We start from the raw sequence: 15,971 nt of genomic DNA on the forward strand, positions 1-15,971 counted from the left end.
TCCATCTGTCAAATTCACGAGATGAACGAAGAGCAGAACAAAACACTGACTTCTCCACAGCACTCTGCCACAAATGTTGATGCAGTCATGGTCTGGTATGGGTTCATGAGGAAACAGAAAGAAGTATGAGACAAAAAAATGAAGAACCAGCCAGAAAAAAATGTAATAACTATGGAGGAGATAAATGTCCAGCTTTTGGTCAACAGTAGCAAATGGAATAATTTTTCAAAATGCTGCAAGTCCAAATAACAGACCTACAATGGGCGGAGACGTAGGAGAACTGTTCACCAGACAAAACCACCCCAAGTTGATAGGGATACAGATGAGGCAGGCTTTGTGGATGGTATAACTCTGCAAATGGCTGTTGATTCAATTGATATACAGATAAAGGAAAATGATGGAGCTTTTGTCTCTGTGCAAGTTAATGGCACTTCAGTAAAAATGAAAGTTGGCACAGGGCCCAAGTGCAAGGTCTTGTCAAAAAGAGCATTTGAGTGAGTAAAGAGTGAAGAACAAACATAGGAACATATGAAGTAGGAACAGGAGTAGGCCAAAAATGGCCCATCGAGCCTGCTCCGCCATTCAATACGATCATGGCTGATCTAATTTATGACCTAACTCCACCTACCTGCCTTCTCCCCATATCCCCTAATTCCTCTATCATGTAAAAATGTATCTAACCGAATTTTAAATATGTTTAATGAGGCAGCCTCAACCACTTCCCTGGTTAGAGAATTCCAAACATTCACTACTCTCTGGGAAAAACTATTTTTCCTCATCTCTGTCCTAAATCTACTCCCCCGAATCTTGAGACTGTGTCCTCTCATTTTAGTTTCCCCGGCCAGCTCAAAAAACCTTCCTACATCCATCCTATCCATACCCTTCATAATCCTATATGTTTCTATAAGATCTCCTCTCATTCTTCTGAACTCCAGCGAATACAATCCTAGACGATTTAATCTTTCATCATGAGTCAACCCTTTCATCCCAGGGATCAACCTAGTAAACCTCCTCTGGACCGTCTCCAAAGCCAGTATATCCTTCCTCAAATATGGAGACCAGAACTGGACACAGTACTCCAGGTGCGGTCTCACCAGTACCTTATACAGTTGCAACATTACCTCCTTACTCCTGAATTCAATTCCTCTAGCGATGAAGGCCAACATTCCATTTGCCTTCTTAATAACCTGCTGCACCTGCAACCTAACTTTCTGCAATTCATGCACAAGCGCTCCCAAGTCCCTCTGCACAACAGCATGCTGTAGTTTCTCACCCTTTAAATAATATTCAGCTCTTTTATTTTTCTTGCCAAAGTGGATAACCTCACACTTACTAACATTGTACTCCAAACAAGAACATGCATTAAATCCACAAGCCTTATTGCATATGGGGTAAGCTAAATCCACACGGTTGGTCTGGTTAAGTTGCAGGGCTACCTAGAGGGACGCCTATACATATTGTTCATGAGGATGCTCTGCCAATGCTTGGGCTGTGTACATGCATTCAAATGGGACTGGTCTCATTCAGCAAAGAAGTTCACCAGTTAAGCCCCACTGAAGATGATCTGTCACATCAAATTCAAGCTGAATACACTGAGCTTTTCTCTGATGAACTTGGAAAGTGACCCATAACCTGTTCCGTAAGACTTGACCTGCAAGTGAGGCCAGTTGTTCGTCCTTTACATCACATTCCTGTGGCTATGAAGGACAGAGTCAAAGCTGAGCTGGACAGGATGCAGGAATTGGGTGTCATCTCTCCGGTTTCTGCACCAACTGATTGGGTGTCATCACTCCGGTTTTTGCACCAACTGATTGGGTGTTTTCTGCGGTTGCCAACAACAAAATCGGACAAACAAGTAATCAGAATATGCATCAACCCAAGAGACCTGAACGCTGCTCTGAAAAGGCCACATCACCCTCTGTGTCTTGTGGAAGAGGCCGCACAAATGTCGAACGCAATTGTGTTTTCGGTCTTCGATGTGAGGAACTCCTTTTGGCAGATTTCACTCAACCACAAATCATCATTGCTGACTTCAGCACTTGCTTTGGTTGCGAAAGATTTCTAAGGATGCCATTTAACTCCACTCTACCAGGGGCAGAGCTCCATGGAACAGATTTTTGCTGGAAATCCCTGTCAACGACATAATCATTGATGACAACTTGAGAAAAGAGCTCAACCGTGCTGGAGAGGTGAACTTGAGGCTTAATCCCCTCAAGTGCAGGTTCCAGCTGAGCCAGCTTGGCTATGTTGGTCATGTTTACACCAGTGAAGGCCTCAAAGCTGACCCCTCCAAAGCAAAGGCAATCAATGAAATGCCAGTACCAGATGTCCCAGCTCTGCAGATTCCTGGGGATGGTCAAATATCTTGGAAATCTTATTCCAAATTCCAGTCAGCTGACGACTCCACTGTGACGATTACTACACAAGGACAATGAATTGACTTGGCACGGGCAGCAGCAAAGTGCTTTTGAAGCACCAAAGAAGCACGTCCTGCCCACCGGTTTGGTCTTATTACGATGTCAGTAAGCCGGAGACACTGACCAGTGAGGCTTCACAGCATGGACTGGGAGCAGCCTGTTTGCAGGAAGGAAAACCTGTAGTCTATGCCTCATGAACACTAACTGATGCAGAAACCAGATATGGTTAGATCGAAAAAGAGCTGTTGGCAGTGGTTTTGTCATGTTCAAAATTGTATGATTATATTTACAGACCACAGAATTGGACCAGCAGCCCCTGCTCTCTTTACTGAAGAAACCCAAGGATGATGTTATGACTTCAAAAGTACAGCATCACCATCATGTATAAAAGCAAAAAACAAACAAACCTGGCTGACACTCTATCTCAAGCTCCCGGGAATTCTACAGTTCAGCAAGCTGACGGGGAAGACAACTTTGACATGATGTCAAACTACACATCCTCTTCTTGCTTGGAGGAGTTAAAGAGACACACGGCAGATGACACAATCCTGCAAACACTCAACACTATCATCAGACAGGAGTGGCCCAGCAAACAGCTTAGTTTCCTTTCAGAGACGAACAAACTATTGAAGACGGGGTCATGAAAGGCCAGAAAGCCGTCATTCCCAAGTCACTACAAAAGAAGACCATCAGCATTATGTACAGAGGGCATCCTGGTGCAGAAGCTACTAAACGGAGAGCGAGAGGCATAGTTTATTGGCCTATAATGACATCCACAAGAAGATATAGTCTTGCTCTGTCTGTAACAGCACAAAAAGACACCAGCTAAAGGAACCACTCCTCCTTCATCCAGCTCCAGACCTGCCTTGGTCGATTGTGGCAACAGATATCTTTGAATGGTGCTCTCAGCAGTATTTGGTGCTAGTGGACTCCTATTCAGGCTGGTATGAGATTGACCTGCTTCGTGATGTTCCCTCAGCAACAGTCATCACAAAACTTGAGACACTTTTCAGTTCATGGAGCACCACACGTCCTCATATCAGACAATGCCAGTGATTCAAGGACGTTGCCATACAGTGGGACGGTACTCATGTCACCAGCAGCCCCGAGTACCCCCAATCTAATGGGTTGGCTGAAAGAGCAGTCCGCAGCGTCAAGCAACTCATGGAGAAATCTCACAGAGAGAGAACTGATATTTTCCTCAACCTCCTAAATCTCAGAAATGTGCCACAGACACAACGCCAGGGTTTCCTGCACACAGCCTAATGTCAAAGCAAACACGCACTACTCACCCGTCTCCAGGAAGCTACTTGAGCCCCAAATGCATTAGCCACAAGAGGTAAAATCCCAGCTTCTCGATAAGACTCTCACAAAAGTTGTGCTATGACAGAACAAGCCAACCACTTCAGCCTTTAATGGAAGGGCAGGTGGGCAGGTTGTCAGGTTGCAGACCCCACAAGGTTACAATCGGAGAGGGATGGCAAAGGAGAGTTGCAAGGAGCCCACACTTTATCTGGTTCACTCAGAAGATAGACAGGAGGAATCGCTGACACATGCAGCCTGTAGCCGAGCCTGCGCCAGCCTAGCCCAGTCTATCAGGATCCTGGACCTGGGTCAAAAAACTACCACACTCCCACAAGAGTAGGATCGGAAAGGATGGGCACTGAGCAGTTTCAGGTTAAGGTGGCCCCAGCTGAGCCACCCTCAAACACAACTGAAAATCTGTGTAGAACACACTCAGGTTGTGTTAGTAGCCAAATTCCAAATCAGAGACTGCATCGTGTTTACAACATATATATTTGTTTGGCTATAACAGTTGATATTTATATTGTTTACATGTAGCAGAGTATTTTCTTGGGTTTCTCACCTAATATGGTTGTCATTTCAATTACTGAATGTATCTGCTCAATATTGGTCATTCTGTGACACTTTGTTAGCACTGACGTTAACAAGGCATTTTGGTCATGGTATGGAGCATGAGCTAAGGAAAGGGGATGTAGATCAGTCACCATGCTCATATCCTGTATATCCAGGTTACTGGGATTCCTGGGGATTCTCTATCCCGACACATTCCAGTGGCCACGTTCTGTTACTTTGCATCCTCGAGGTACATAATTAATAAACTAGGTTTGAAGTTAATCCACTTGCTTTCATTTATCTAAACTTGCAACACCCGAGGTCGCCATTCCTGTCCGGGAGCCCGAGGCCCCTGTTCCTGCCCGGGAGCCCACATGTAGCTGTGGTTCCTGCACAGAGCACACTTGGGCAGTGAGGCGACTTCTTCAATGCGGATGGCATCAAACCCGATATTGAGATCGGATATTGGCTGTAGCCGATGCTGAAGACTTGGACCCAGCTCTGCTTGGCATCTTCCTGGCCAGAAGCAAAGGGTTTTTTAATTGCTTGCTTAATTTAGAGATTTGATACTTGGCCATTGGGGTGTTATAACAAAGCTTGGGTTGTTGCTGGGAGGCCTGGACACCATTCTCTTGCAGAAAATTGTGGGGGGGGGGGTTGACTTATATGTCCGATGTATGATAAAACCATGAAAATTAGGCTGAAGGCGGGGACCTAACTGTCGGTCGACTTGTACACTGAAATATTTGATCATGCATCAACTATAATCTCTCAACATCCCTTGCCTTCCCCATCTGTTTATCAATTAAAGGACTCCCTTTGCATTCATTGGCACACTACTCTGGATCAAACGGATCCTGTCCCAAATACTCATCCCAGGGCTCCACACATTATTGTCCTCATCACCCACACCAGTCTTTAGGCCATACATTTGGTCGATCTTCCCTTTGTTTGTCTTTTAAATCTTACATCATCCCAATGTCAATCCAGAGACTTTTACTTCTGAGATCGTGATTTTAAAATTGTTTCTTGGCTGCTCAGATTCTACCAATAGAAAGTCATTCTCAGTTCGAAGTCATACAGCCCAGAGACATGGCCTTCATCCTACCACGTCCATGCCAATCGTTAAATGACTGAGTGTCACTTCATTAAGCATCTTGGCTCTGTCCCTGTGGCCGCCCATTTCAATTCCCTGCCCCATTCTCTTGCCGACATGGTCTTGTGCACTGCCAGATGGAGACCACCCACAAATTGGAGCTGCAGCATCTCATATTCTGTCTGGGCACCCTGCATCCGGATGGCATTGACATCAACCTTTCCAGTTCCTGTTCGAACCCCTCCCAATCTTTCCTCGTGTCTCCTTCCTTCTAGCTCTGTCTCTCTCTCTCTCTTCCCTTTTCACATTGTCAAACTCGATTCTCACTTTTCCTCTGTCTCATATCCAATTAATATCTTTTCGTCTGTTCATCTGTACTCCTTCCCCTCGCATTCTTCCCCCTTTCCCTCCCAGCCTTTGACACAGATTCCTGCCTCATTTTTGGCTCAGGCCCGAAACAGTAATTTCTCTTTTCCTGCTCTGCACTCTGCAAAACCAGCTGAGTTCCTCCAGCATCTCTGTGTCCTGAATCATTCACACTCATCCATTTAACCTTCAATACTGCGGCAATTCAAGGGCTCGTCTCAACAAATATTGTAAGTAGACCCACTTCCACTGCCCGCGCAAGCATCCTGTTCCAGATTCCAACCACCCTTTGGATGAAACTATCTTCTATGGGTCCCCTTTAAACCTCTCACCTTAAACTATGATCTCCAGTTACTGACCCTTCTATCAAGTCGATCATGTGTCATTTTTTTTACATTGGCCAGAAACAAATCCAATCCACTGTTACCTCAACTTTTTCTCAAGCAAACAGGATCTAGCTATAGCTTTGGCACCTGGTAGAAAGCAATCATGATTCCCAATCTGGCCACAAAGAGCAGAGACCATTATTACAAATAGGGAACAGACCCCTCCAACTCCTATCATTTTGGTTGCTTTGTCAGCAGTTGATGCAATGATATGACAGCGCCGGTGACTCAGGTTTAATTCTGGCGGTTTGTAAGAGTTGATAAGTTCTCCCCATGTCTGCGTGGGGTTTCCCCTGGGTGCGCCAGTTTCCTCTCACCCTTCCAAAACGTACGGGAGTTGGAGGTGAATTTGGGTGCAGTTGGGCAGCACAGACCCAATGGCCAGAATCGGCTTCTACCTTTTTTAAATTTAAAAATATCAATCATTGTATCTAAATTGCTATCTTCTCCTTTCTGTATTTTGAATTTATCAAAGAAAGCACACAATGGTGCACAAATGTGAATCAATTCAGTGAAGTGATAATCACATAGGAGCTGAGTTGGCATTTCATAAACCTCTGATCTTGTATTTTTTAATGAATTAGCACGAGTGAGTAATCTGTAGTTGAGGGTAATAATATTACTGGTGTATGAAAACAAGAAAGCAGTCGAACTGTAATCGACTTCAATGTTGCAAAATTCACACCTACTTGAGATGTAAAAATTGCATGTAAAATCCCACACGTTTAAAAAATATGTTGACATTGGAAATGGTTGATTCACTACGAATTTAGCTCCTCATTCAGAATCCCACACAATAAAATTTTAAGCAAAAAACAAAATCAAACTACAGACAGTCCCCAACATGATTTTTCAAAATTTTGATGGTTTGAATCTGTACTGTACTTCAAATTTTAGCTAGACTAGCCTACGATGTTCAGTGTCTTCCGACAGCACTGTATCGCACCCCCCCTCCCCCACTGCCCTGCTCTCTCCTGACAGCCCCATGTCGGTTCCCACACTGATCCCACTGCCTCATTCTCTCCCCACAGCCCCGTGTCGGTCCCCACACTGATCCCACTGCCCTACTCTCTCCCAACAGCCCTCTGCCAGTCCCCACACTGATCCCACTGCCCCACTCTCTCCCAACAGCCCCGTGTCGGTCCCCACACTGATCCCACTGCCCCGCTCTCTCCCCTGTGTCAGTCCCCACACTGATCCCACTGTCCTGTTCTCTCCCCACAGCCACGCGTCGGTCCCCACAATGATCCCACTGCCCCAGTCTCTCCCAACAGCCCTGTGTCATTCCCCACACTGATCCCATTGTCCTGCTCTCTCCCAACAGCCCTGTTACAGTCCCCACACTGATCCCACTGCCCCACTCTCTACCCATAGCCCCGTGTCGGTCCCCACACTGATCCCACTGCCCCGCTCTCTCCCAACAGCCCCGTGTCGGTCCCCACACTGATCCCACTGCTCCGCTCTCTCCCAACAGCCCCGTGTCGGTCCCCACACTGATCCCACTGCCCCGTTCTCTACCCACAGCCCCACGACGGTCCCCACACCGATCCTAATGCCCTTCTCTGACTTAGGATTTTTTCAACTTACGATGGGAGTGCCGAAACGTAACTCCATCGTGAGTTGAGGACTACCTGTACCACCTGCCCTCTGCACCCTAATGACTGAGCCCAATATCAAGAATATCAAGGTCAGTCAAAAATCAGGTGAGCTGCGGTGGTGTGGGCCTCATGCATGTTCCTCCAAATCATGCTCCAACCTAGAATTTGGGTGTACCAAGTTACACTCTTCGGAAAATTCCTCGAAAATAAATCAGATTTTACAGTAAAATGGTCTGGAGTGAGACAATTTATGATCTTAATCAGCTGGGAAACAGTAATGATTCGCAACTGGCAATCGACTCAAAATACTCCAAAAATAAATCATCTATGTTCTAATACTTTTTACATTGATCTCAATTTTTTTACATCACAATACGAATTCTACAAAATGTACCTTCCAGTTGTTGACTGAGCCCATGGTTTCTCCTGTTTAGTTTCTTCATTCACATAAGATTTCTTACTGAAGCCTAGTCCAGCTCTATCATAGATGCATGTCTGTTGAGTAAGACATAGGAAGTGACAATTGCAAAGGGATAGCGTAATCAAGACATTTCATTTAATGTGCTCGCTTCGGCAGCACATATACTAAAATTGGAATGATACAGAGATTAGCATGGCCTCTGCACAAGGATGACATGCAAATCCATGAAGCATTCAATATTTAAAAAAATTATAAAAACACTTTTCATTTAATGAACATAATATGATATCCTCTTTATGGGATATGCCCAAGAAATAAGCATTCTATCGCCTTGTATTAGAACTGTGACTGGGATCATCATAGCACTCTCAACCCAGTTTTCTATGCATTGAAATAGGTATTGTGAAGAATGCAAAGCACATTTCTCAATATCAATTTGTGTTCAGACGATGAGAGGCATTGATTGTGTGGATGGCCAGAAGCTTCTCCCGTGGGCTGAAACGGCCAGCACAAGGGTGAGTAATTCTAAGGTGCTAGAGAGTAAATACAAGAGGCAAGTTTTCAGACATAAAGTGGTGGGTGTATGGAAATGCGCTGGCGGCGACAGTGGTAGAAGCAGGTACAACAGGAGTCTCGAAGAGGTCGGCACAACCCTGTGATAGATGCAAGCAAAATGGTTGATAAATTATTTGTTCTCCCAGCAGGGACTTCAGCCCAGACTTTCCAGTTAGGCAGCTATCTCGAGCAAAAAGCATCGATGACCACCAGTGTAAATTACACCCCAAATCATGTCACCTTCATCTGTGGAGTGTCAGTGATGGGCATGAGGACGGTGCACATTTCCACAGAGATCCATCTCCTCCCATTGGTTGACCAATGCACGGACAATTACTCTTTTGGAATTACTTTCGAGAGAATAGTATCTGGATGTTTTTATTAAATTTACATTGTTAAGTTCGAATTTACTCAATTGATATAATTTTTTTGTGTTTAATACTAATTGTTCACATTCTTTTTATATTTTTACTAGTTCTAAAGAACATTGAAGACATTCATAAATAAGTACTTGATTGCTTTGACAGTCAGTGATGCCACTGAATCATCTTCAGCGGTCGGTCTTCTGGGATGGGTTCTGGCAGCTTGCATCGGGAGAGCCACTGCATCACGAGGTGAAATCCACATGCTGGGATCCACCCACCCAGTGGAATACTACGTTGGACCATGCTGGAAGAAACTGCCTCATTCAAGGGTGAAGCAATTTTGAGGGGAAAGGCAGATCTGCCTAATCATAAATCTGTGGGGTCATCAAAACTGTGACAAGCTGACAGGTAACTTCCAACTTACCAGGGTAGTAAATAATTTCAAATGTAATATGCACAGAGATGAAAAATTCAGAAAAATGCTTTGATACACCATGTGGTCCAAATTCCCATGTTTATTCTATTATGATCTATACAGTTTATGCGCAAATTAAAGCTAAGTAAATATTTCAAGTCCTCCCAGGTTCTCAATTGGCCACATGCATGCAATTAACTACATTTCTGCTGGAAGCAATCATAGCTTCTCTCACCCAGTGTGTCACCTTTGAGAGCAGATTGGAGAGGGATTCAGAGTCATATTTGTGTACATTCACGCCAAAAGTTGTCCCACGTATAATTACACTTTCCGGCTCTGGTTCTAAACTCTTCCAGAAGCTCATCTTGGTATTTTCGAACCAAACCCCACAATAGATTGACATTGTCCTTTCAAAGAATCCATTCCAAATCCCCATGAGTTTAAATAACTTCTCACTTCCTCTCTAATCTTTCCATGTGCTCACTTTAACCTATGCCCCCTATGTACAGTATTTGTTGCAAAGGAAAACAGATCCTGTATCACTCTTTCTCCATTAAAATCTCTCATCAATCTCCTTTGTTCTGAATAATAACTTCTCTCACCTTGCCAACACCCTGGTAAATTTATTCTGTGCCTTTTATAGAGCCATCTCGTTTTTCCGATGATGCATTGATCAGATCTACACAGATCTACACAAGATACTTTTATTGTCATGTGATAGTACAGAACGTGTAATACTATACAAAATTTCTTTCTGCCTGCTGTAAGGCAGACAAGGAGACGCTATCAGTGTCTTTACTCATTGAGTGTCCATGGATTCGCCTCCAGGGCTCCCGCAACCTCTGCAGAAACACAGATTCCAGTTCAATTAATTGGCAACCCAAGTTCCAGATGCAAACCTCCGACACAATCAGATGGCCTTCAGTGCCCGAGGCGCTTTGGAAGCCCTTCTTGCACTCGGCACCTTTTCGAATCCTGGTTTCCAATTTCACAAAAGAAGCGAGGGAGAACAATGATAAAGGCTCTGAACACATTTTTCAACTGCTCATCGGCTGCAGACGTCGTGCCATGGTTCAAAAAAGAGTGGAGGTCATTTAAAAATGGGAAAAAAAGATGGTCGAGTAAGTGATGCAGGCAATCATTCTGACAGCAATGGTGGAAACATCTTTGGAAACATTCAGACAAGGTATTTAACAAATATACAAATACAAAACACAGTACGGTTAGCGCAACACTATTACAGCAACCTGAGTTCGAATCCAGCACTGTCTGTAAGTAGTTTGTACGTTCTCCCCATGTTTCCTCCGGGTGCTCCAATTTACTCCCACCCTTTAAAATATACAGGGTTGTAGGTTACTTTAGTGGCATGGGCTCGAGGGCCAAAAGGGCCTGTTACTGTGCTGTATGTCTAAATTAAATTAAATATCAGCATTTTGTGAGGCAGAGACTAATTGAGGAAGGTCAGCATGAATTTGCTGAAATGTCTGAATGCACTTAATCTGGCTCTCGTACTATGAGAAATTGTGGTCAGTGAATTGTAATTAAGCCAGAAAAAGTCTGAAGAGCACAGACAGACATCGCTACAGAGACGTTCTCAGCCTTCCTGAATGCAATATGTCTGGCAGGTATATCTCACCTTTCCCAGAAGTAATCCAGTGCTCCATGAACCTGAAACCTTTTGTAATATTTATTTGGCAACTGCTATCACATGGTGACAGAAGCAATTCTCGAGCCTGGCACCTGGGAAGTCACATACCTCCCTGGAATGAAGATGACAAAAGCCTCTTAACTATCAAATCCCCTGTCACTCTAGCTCTTCTGTCCCTTTGACTTCCTCTCAGTACAGCAGAGTTAACCACAGAGTCATGAACTGGACCTTGTCCATCAGAATTCTCCAGTGTTCAAGAGGTGAATAGCAGTTGGGAGCATGTTGCACTCAGGGGACAGCTGGTCTACCGAGTTGTCTCTCGATTCCTTTCTGCCTGCAAAAGCTGAGCATCCTGGGACACAGCATCTATGCAACAAGGCTTCACAACTGAACTGTTGTGATGACAGCGGTTGCTCAAGGGCAAAAATCTGGTTCTTGAACTTGCAATTTTGGTGACCGGCTATCATGCTCGGTCACGGGAAAATAATCATCAATGACGGCCAGAATCTTCAGAAGAAAGTGGCAAGAACTTGGCCAGTGATCTCTATGGCTTCCACCCGTGTACCCAGGCCTGAAGAGAGTCCTGACGACCTCCTTCAACACTGTCACACAATAACTTCAATTCTTCTCTTGCACCAGCAACATAAACACTCCACACATCAAGATCTACTTCCCGAACAAAATATGATGGAAAAACTCAGCAGGTTGGGCAGCATCCATGGAGAGAGTAATGGTCAACGTTGGGTCTGTGACCCTTTCTCAGAACTAAGAAAAACACCAATGTCATTTTTTTTTTAAAAATCGCAGAAATGGTGGGATACGTTAAATCAAGATGTGGGGCGGGGGGTGACGATATGCGATAGGGTAAATCAAAATGGCTTAAAGGAAATAGTTAACAGCACATTAATCATCCAGATCTGTGTAATGAGTTGTTACTTTGTTAATGTGTTGGACATGCCCAGCAAGTGCACAGGATCAGGGAAATGTGTACAAACATTGGGATCTTGTGATACTGTTTTAGAAGACATTAGTTTGACCACACTTGGAGTACTGTATGCAATTCTGGTCACCCAGCTTCAGAAACTTTGTTGGAAATGGCTTACCCAGATATTCCTGGGACTAAAGGGCTCGAGTAAGAAGGAGAGGCTGGATATGTCATGTCTTTATTCCCTGGAGCAGAGGAAGCTGAGAGGGCGGCCTTGAGGATTTCAAAATCACGGAGGGGATAAAGTGAAGGCTGACGAGAGATAGATAATTCTAGAACTAGAGGGCATTGGGTTATGGTAAGAGATTTCAGAAGAACCTGAGAGATTTTTTTCCATTCAGAAGATGGTCAGAATCTGAAACGAGCAGCCAAAGCACACTATAGAAGTGGGTACAATCATGTTATAAAGACATTTTGACAAATACTGTATGTGGCTATGGCTCAGAAGGATAGCCCAGAATTGTAACTTGGTTGGTACAGTTGAGTTGGGCAAAAGGACCTGTTCAATGTTACATGTGGTGGATGGGTCAAGGTACTCTGGGAATATAATCTGTTGTTGAAATGGGACATGTTCTGCAGGCTAAACAATCTGCAGACAGCAAGGATGGTGGGCAAAACAAAAATGGTGGTGCGGCCGGAGCTGCTGTTGACGGCAGCGCTACCACTGGTGATGACACAGGAGAGACAGGTGCTCCCCTGTGGAGTCCAACCGCCCAATCTACTACTGTTTAACAGCCTGTTAAAATCCTGCAACTGTGGGGTCTGGGCACAAGATGGCAGCGTCTATATTTGGCAGCAGCCATGAGATTGCGGGGAGCAGCAGATCAGCACAGGGCACCAGTAAATGGAAGAACCCCCCGTTGAGAAGGAGAAGCAGAGATGACCCCAAGGACAGGGACCACGGTGGCGGACCAGCGAGTGGCTCTGCAGCTGAAGGACATACACACAGGAAGCGAGTTGTTGGCGACTTATAGGCGAGGAACTCACACAGGTTGCAGGCGCTGCAGAGTGACTCATGAGAACAAGATAATGGAACCAGGATTCAAGAGGGCAGGAAGGGCTCCCGAAGTGCCCTAGGCCCTGAAGGCTTCCTTATTGTGTGGGAGGTTTGGATGTGGGCCCAGGTTGCCGATAATCTGAACAAACTGGAGTCTTGTGCGGCTGAAGAGGTTGCGGGAGCACTGGAGGTGAATCCACAAACATTGACTTTGTCTTTTGCTTCTCTTTCTCTAACGACAATGCTAATGGAAAACCTTGGTCTGTCTTATGGCAGACTAAAGATAATATTGTGTAATATTACATTTGTTTAATTCACGACAATAAATAGTATCTGAAAAAACCCACAAATGCTAGAGAAACTCAGCAGGTCAAACAGTGTCTTTATGTAGCAAAGGTAAGGATACATCACCAATGTTTCGGGCTTGAGCCCTTCATCAAGGCGTGGGGGATGATGAGAGATGTCCAAACAAAAGGCACCTGTCTGCTTTTTGCTCTTATCTTGAAGAGCTCAAGCCTGAAACATTGGTTATGCACCTTAATCTTTTCTATATAAAGAACTCTGTATGACCTGCTGAGTTTCTCCAGCACTGTGCTTTTAATAATCCGCCCTTGCCTTATCAAATACAAGTAAATCTCGTCTCTTGGAATCCCATCCAGTAACTTGTCCATAAGCTAAACTCACTGGTCTGTATTTCCTTGGCTTTTCCTTGCATTTTTAAAAAAAATAAAGGCATAACATTAACCACCTTCTACCTTTCTCGGCTCCTCATCCATACTCATGATCCAAGTACCTCTGCAAAGTCTCCTACAATTAATAAATAGTATCTGAATACATATCTGGACAGGGAAAAAGGAACATGTTATTGGGTTAGAGAATGGCCAGAAGGCTGCAACATGACCAGATAGATGTAGAGGTTTGAGCTTCCATTGTCTCTCATGATGTAAAAGGCCACAGATATCAAGAGAGCTCTGAATGGGAGTGGGATGGTGAATTAAAATAATGGGTCACTGAAAGCTCAGGGTTTGAGGACTGAGTTACAGAGTAACTGCCAATCTTTCTTTGGTTACTGCAATGCTGACGAGGCCTCTCTGCGCCACCGAATATGGCAGACTACATTGAGGTGCATTCACAGGAGATGGGTAAGATCCTTAATGAATATTTTCACCAATATTTATTGTGGACAAAGCAATGGAGGTTGGGGAACTTGGGGGCGTAAATAGTGAAGCCTTGAAGAGAGCCCAGGTTTCTGAAGAGGTACTGGAGGTCTGAAAACCAAAATAGGTAGATCGTTCCTCGAAGCCTGATCAGCTGTATCCCAGGACATTGCAGGAACCTTGGGAAGAAACTTATTTTGCAGAGGTACTTGGATCATTGTTGAGTATTGGTGAGGTGCCGAGAAAGCTAGAAGGTGGTTAATGTTATGCCTTTATTTTTAAAAAAAGCTGCAAGGATAAGCCAAGAAAATGCAGACCACTGAGCTTAGCTTATGGGCAAGTTACTGGACTGCATTCCAAGAGATGAGATCTACTTGTATTTGGAAAGGCAAGGACAGATTAGGGATAGTTATTAAAAGCACGGTGCTGGAGAAACTCAGCAGGCCACACAGCGTTCTTTATATAGAAAAGATTAAGAAACATAACCAATGTTTCGAGCTTGAGCTCTTCGAGATAAGAGCAAAAAGCAGACAGGTGCCTGAATAAAATGGGGGCAGGGGGAGGGAGGAGGAGCAGGGGGAAGAGCACAGCCCACAGGAAAGAGATGGATAAGGGAGGGAGGGCACGAGAAACCAGGAGGGGGGGATAGTTCTGCAAATAGAGAGGGTGAAGAGCTGGAAGAAAGGAGACAGAGGGATAAAGAACAGAGGGAGAACAGGGGGTGGTCCTGCAGAAACCAGAGAAATTGATGATTATGCCATCCATCGGGAGAGGGCCCAGATGGAATTTTAGATCTTGCTCCTCCAATTTACTGGTGGACGTGGTTTGGCCATGCCTGGGGCCATGGGCAGACATGTCAGCGCAGAGTGGGGCCTGGAATTGAAATGGTTTGCCCCTGGGAGAGTCAGCATGGCTTGTGAGTGGGAAGTCATGTCTCATGAATTTGATTTGAGTTTTCTCCAAAGAGGAGAAGGTGCCAGTGGAGGGTAGTTCCTCAGATTGGAGGCCTGTGACCAGTGGTGTGCTCAAGATGGAAAAAAAAATTTGGTCAGGCAAGAGCAGGGGAAACAAACTGCTTGTGATTCTTGGATGCTGGATGTAAGAGGAGAGCGGGGGACCGGAGGACGATACAGTTGAAAGCCATGGAGAGAAGATCTCTTGAAGAAACGAGCTCCATGAGGATGAGGGAGATAGTGGCATGTTGCTTAATGTTGAGATAATAGTCAGCACAGAGAGGAATGAGGCAAGTATGAGAGCTTACGTTTGAGCTCTGCAAGATAAAAGTCAGTTGGCCAAACAACCACAGCACCATACTTGTTGGCAAATTGGCTAATGATGACAGGATGGGTCTAAGTACGGCAGGTTATGAGGTGGGTAAAGTGAGAGAGAGAAAATATTCAAGGCAGTCAATGTCCCGTCGGCAACCTGCAATAATTAGATCGGAATAGCTACTAGGCCAGAGAGAAGGGTTGAACAGTATTGGGAATCCTGCCGTTGGGAAGAAAGGATCTGGTCCGTCCATAGAAGTCGGCAGAGACGATGGAAGAAGAAATCACGCTGGGCTCAGAATTCCTTACTAAGTGGATGAAACTGAGGCTTCTGCTAAGGATGGAAGCCTTTGGATCAGAGAGGAGAAAGTCAGAAGAAATGGTGAGACACTGTACAGGAATGAAGGTGTGGGTGGAGAGGAGATGGAGTTTGAGCATTG

At 44.8% G+C, this 15,971-nt stretch overlaps 1 protein-coding gene and 1 non-coding gene across 2 annotated transcripts in view; one reads left to right on the top strand and one right to left on the bottom strand.

Annotated features, from left to right (window-relative positions):
* The window catches only part of LOC138755074 (uncharacterized), a 150,907-nt gene that overhangs the window by 96,568 nt on the left and 38,368 nt on the right, over window positions 1-15,971 (bottom strand). The window contains exon 5 of the mRNA XM_069920288.1: window positions 8,115-8,215. Coding sequence (XP_069776389.1) covers window positions 8,115-8,215 — 101 coding nt within the window. The remainder of the gene's footprint in view (window positions 1-8,114; window positions 8,216-15,971) is intronic.
* LOC138755971 (U6 spliceosomal RNA) lies at window positions 8,282-8,385 on the top strand. The gene has a single exon (XR_011352667.1). It is a non-coding gene; the product is annotated as a U6 spliceosomal RNA (small nuclear RNA).

This window comes from Narcine bancroftii, chromosome 2 (genome assembly GCF_036971445.1).
Source record: "Narcine bancroftii isolate sNarBan1 chromosome 2, sNarBan1.hap1, whole genome shotgun sequence".
NCBI classification, from domain to species: domain Eukaryota; kingdom Metazoa; phylum Chordata; class Chondrichthyes; order Torpediniformes; family Narcinidae; genus Narcine; species Narcine bancroftii.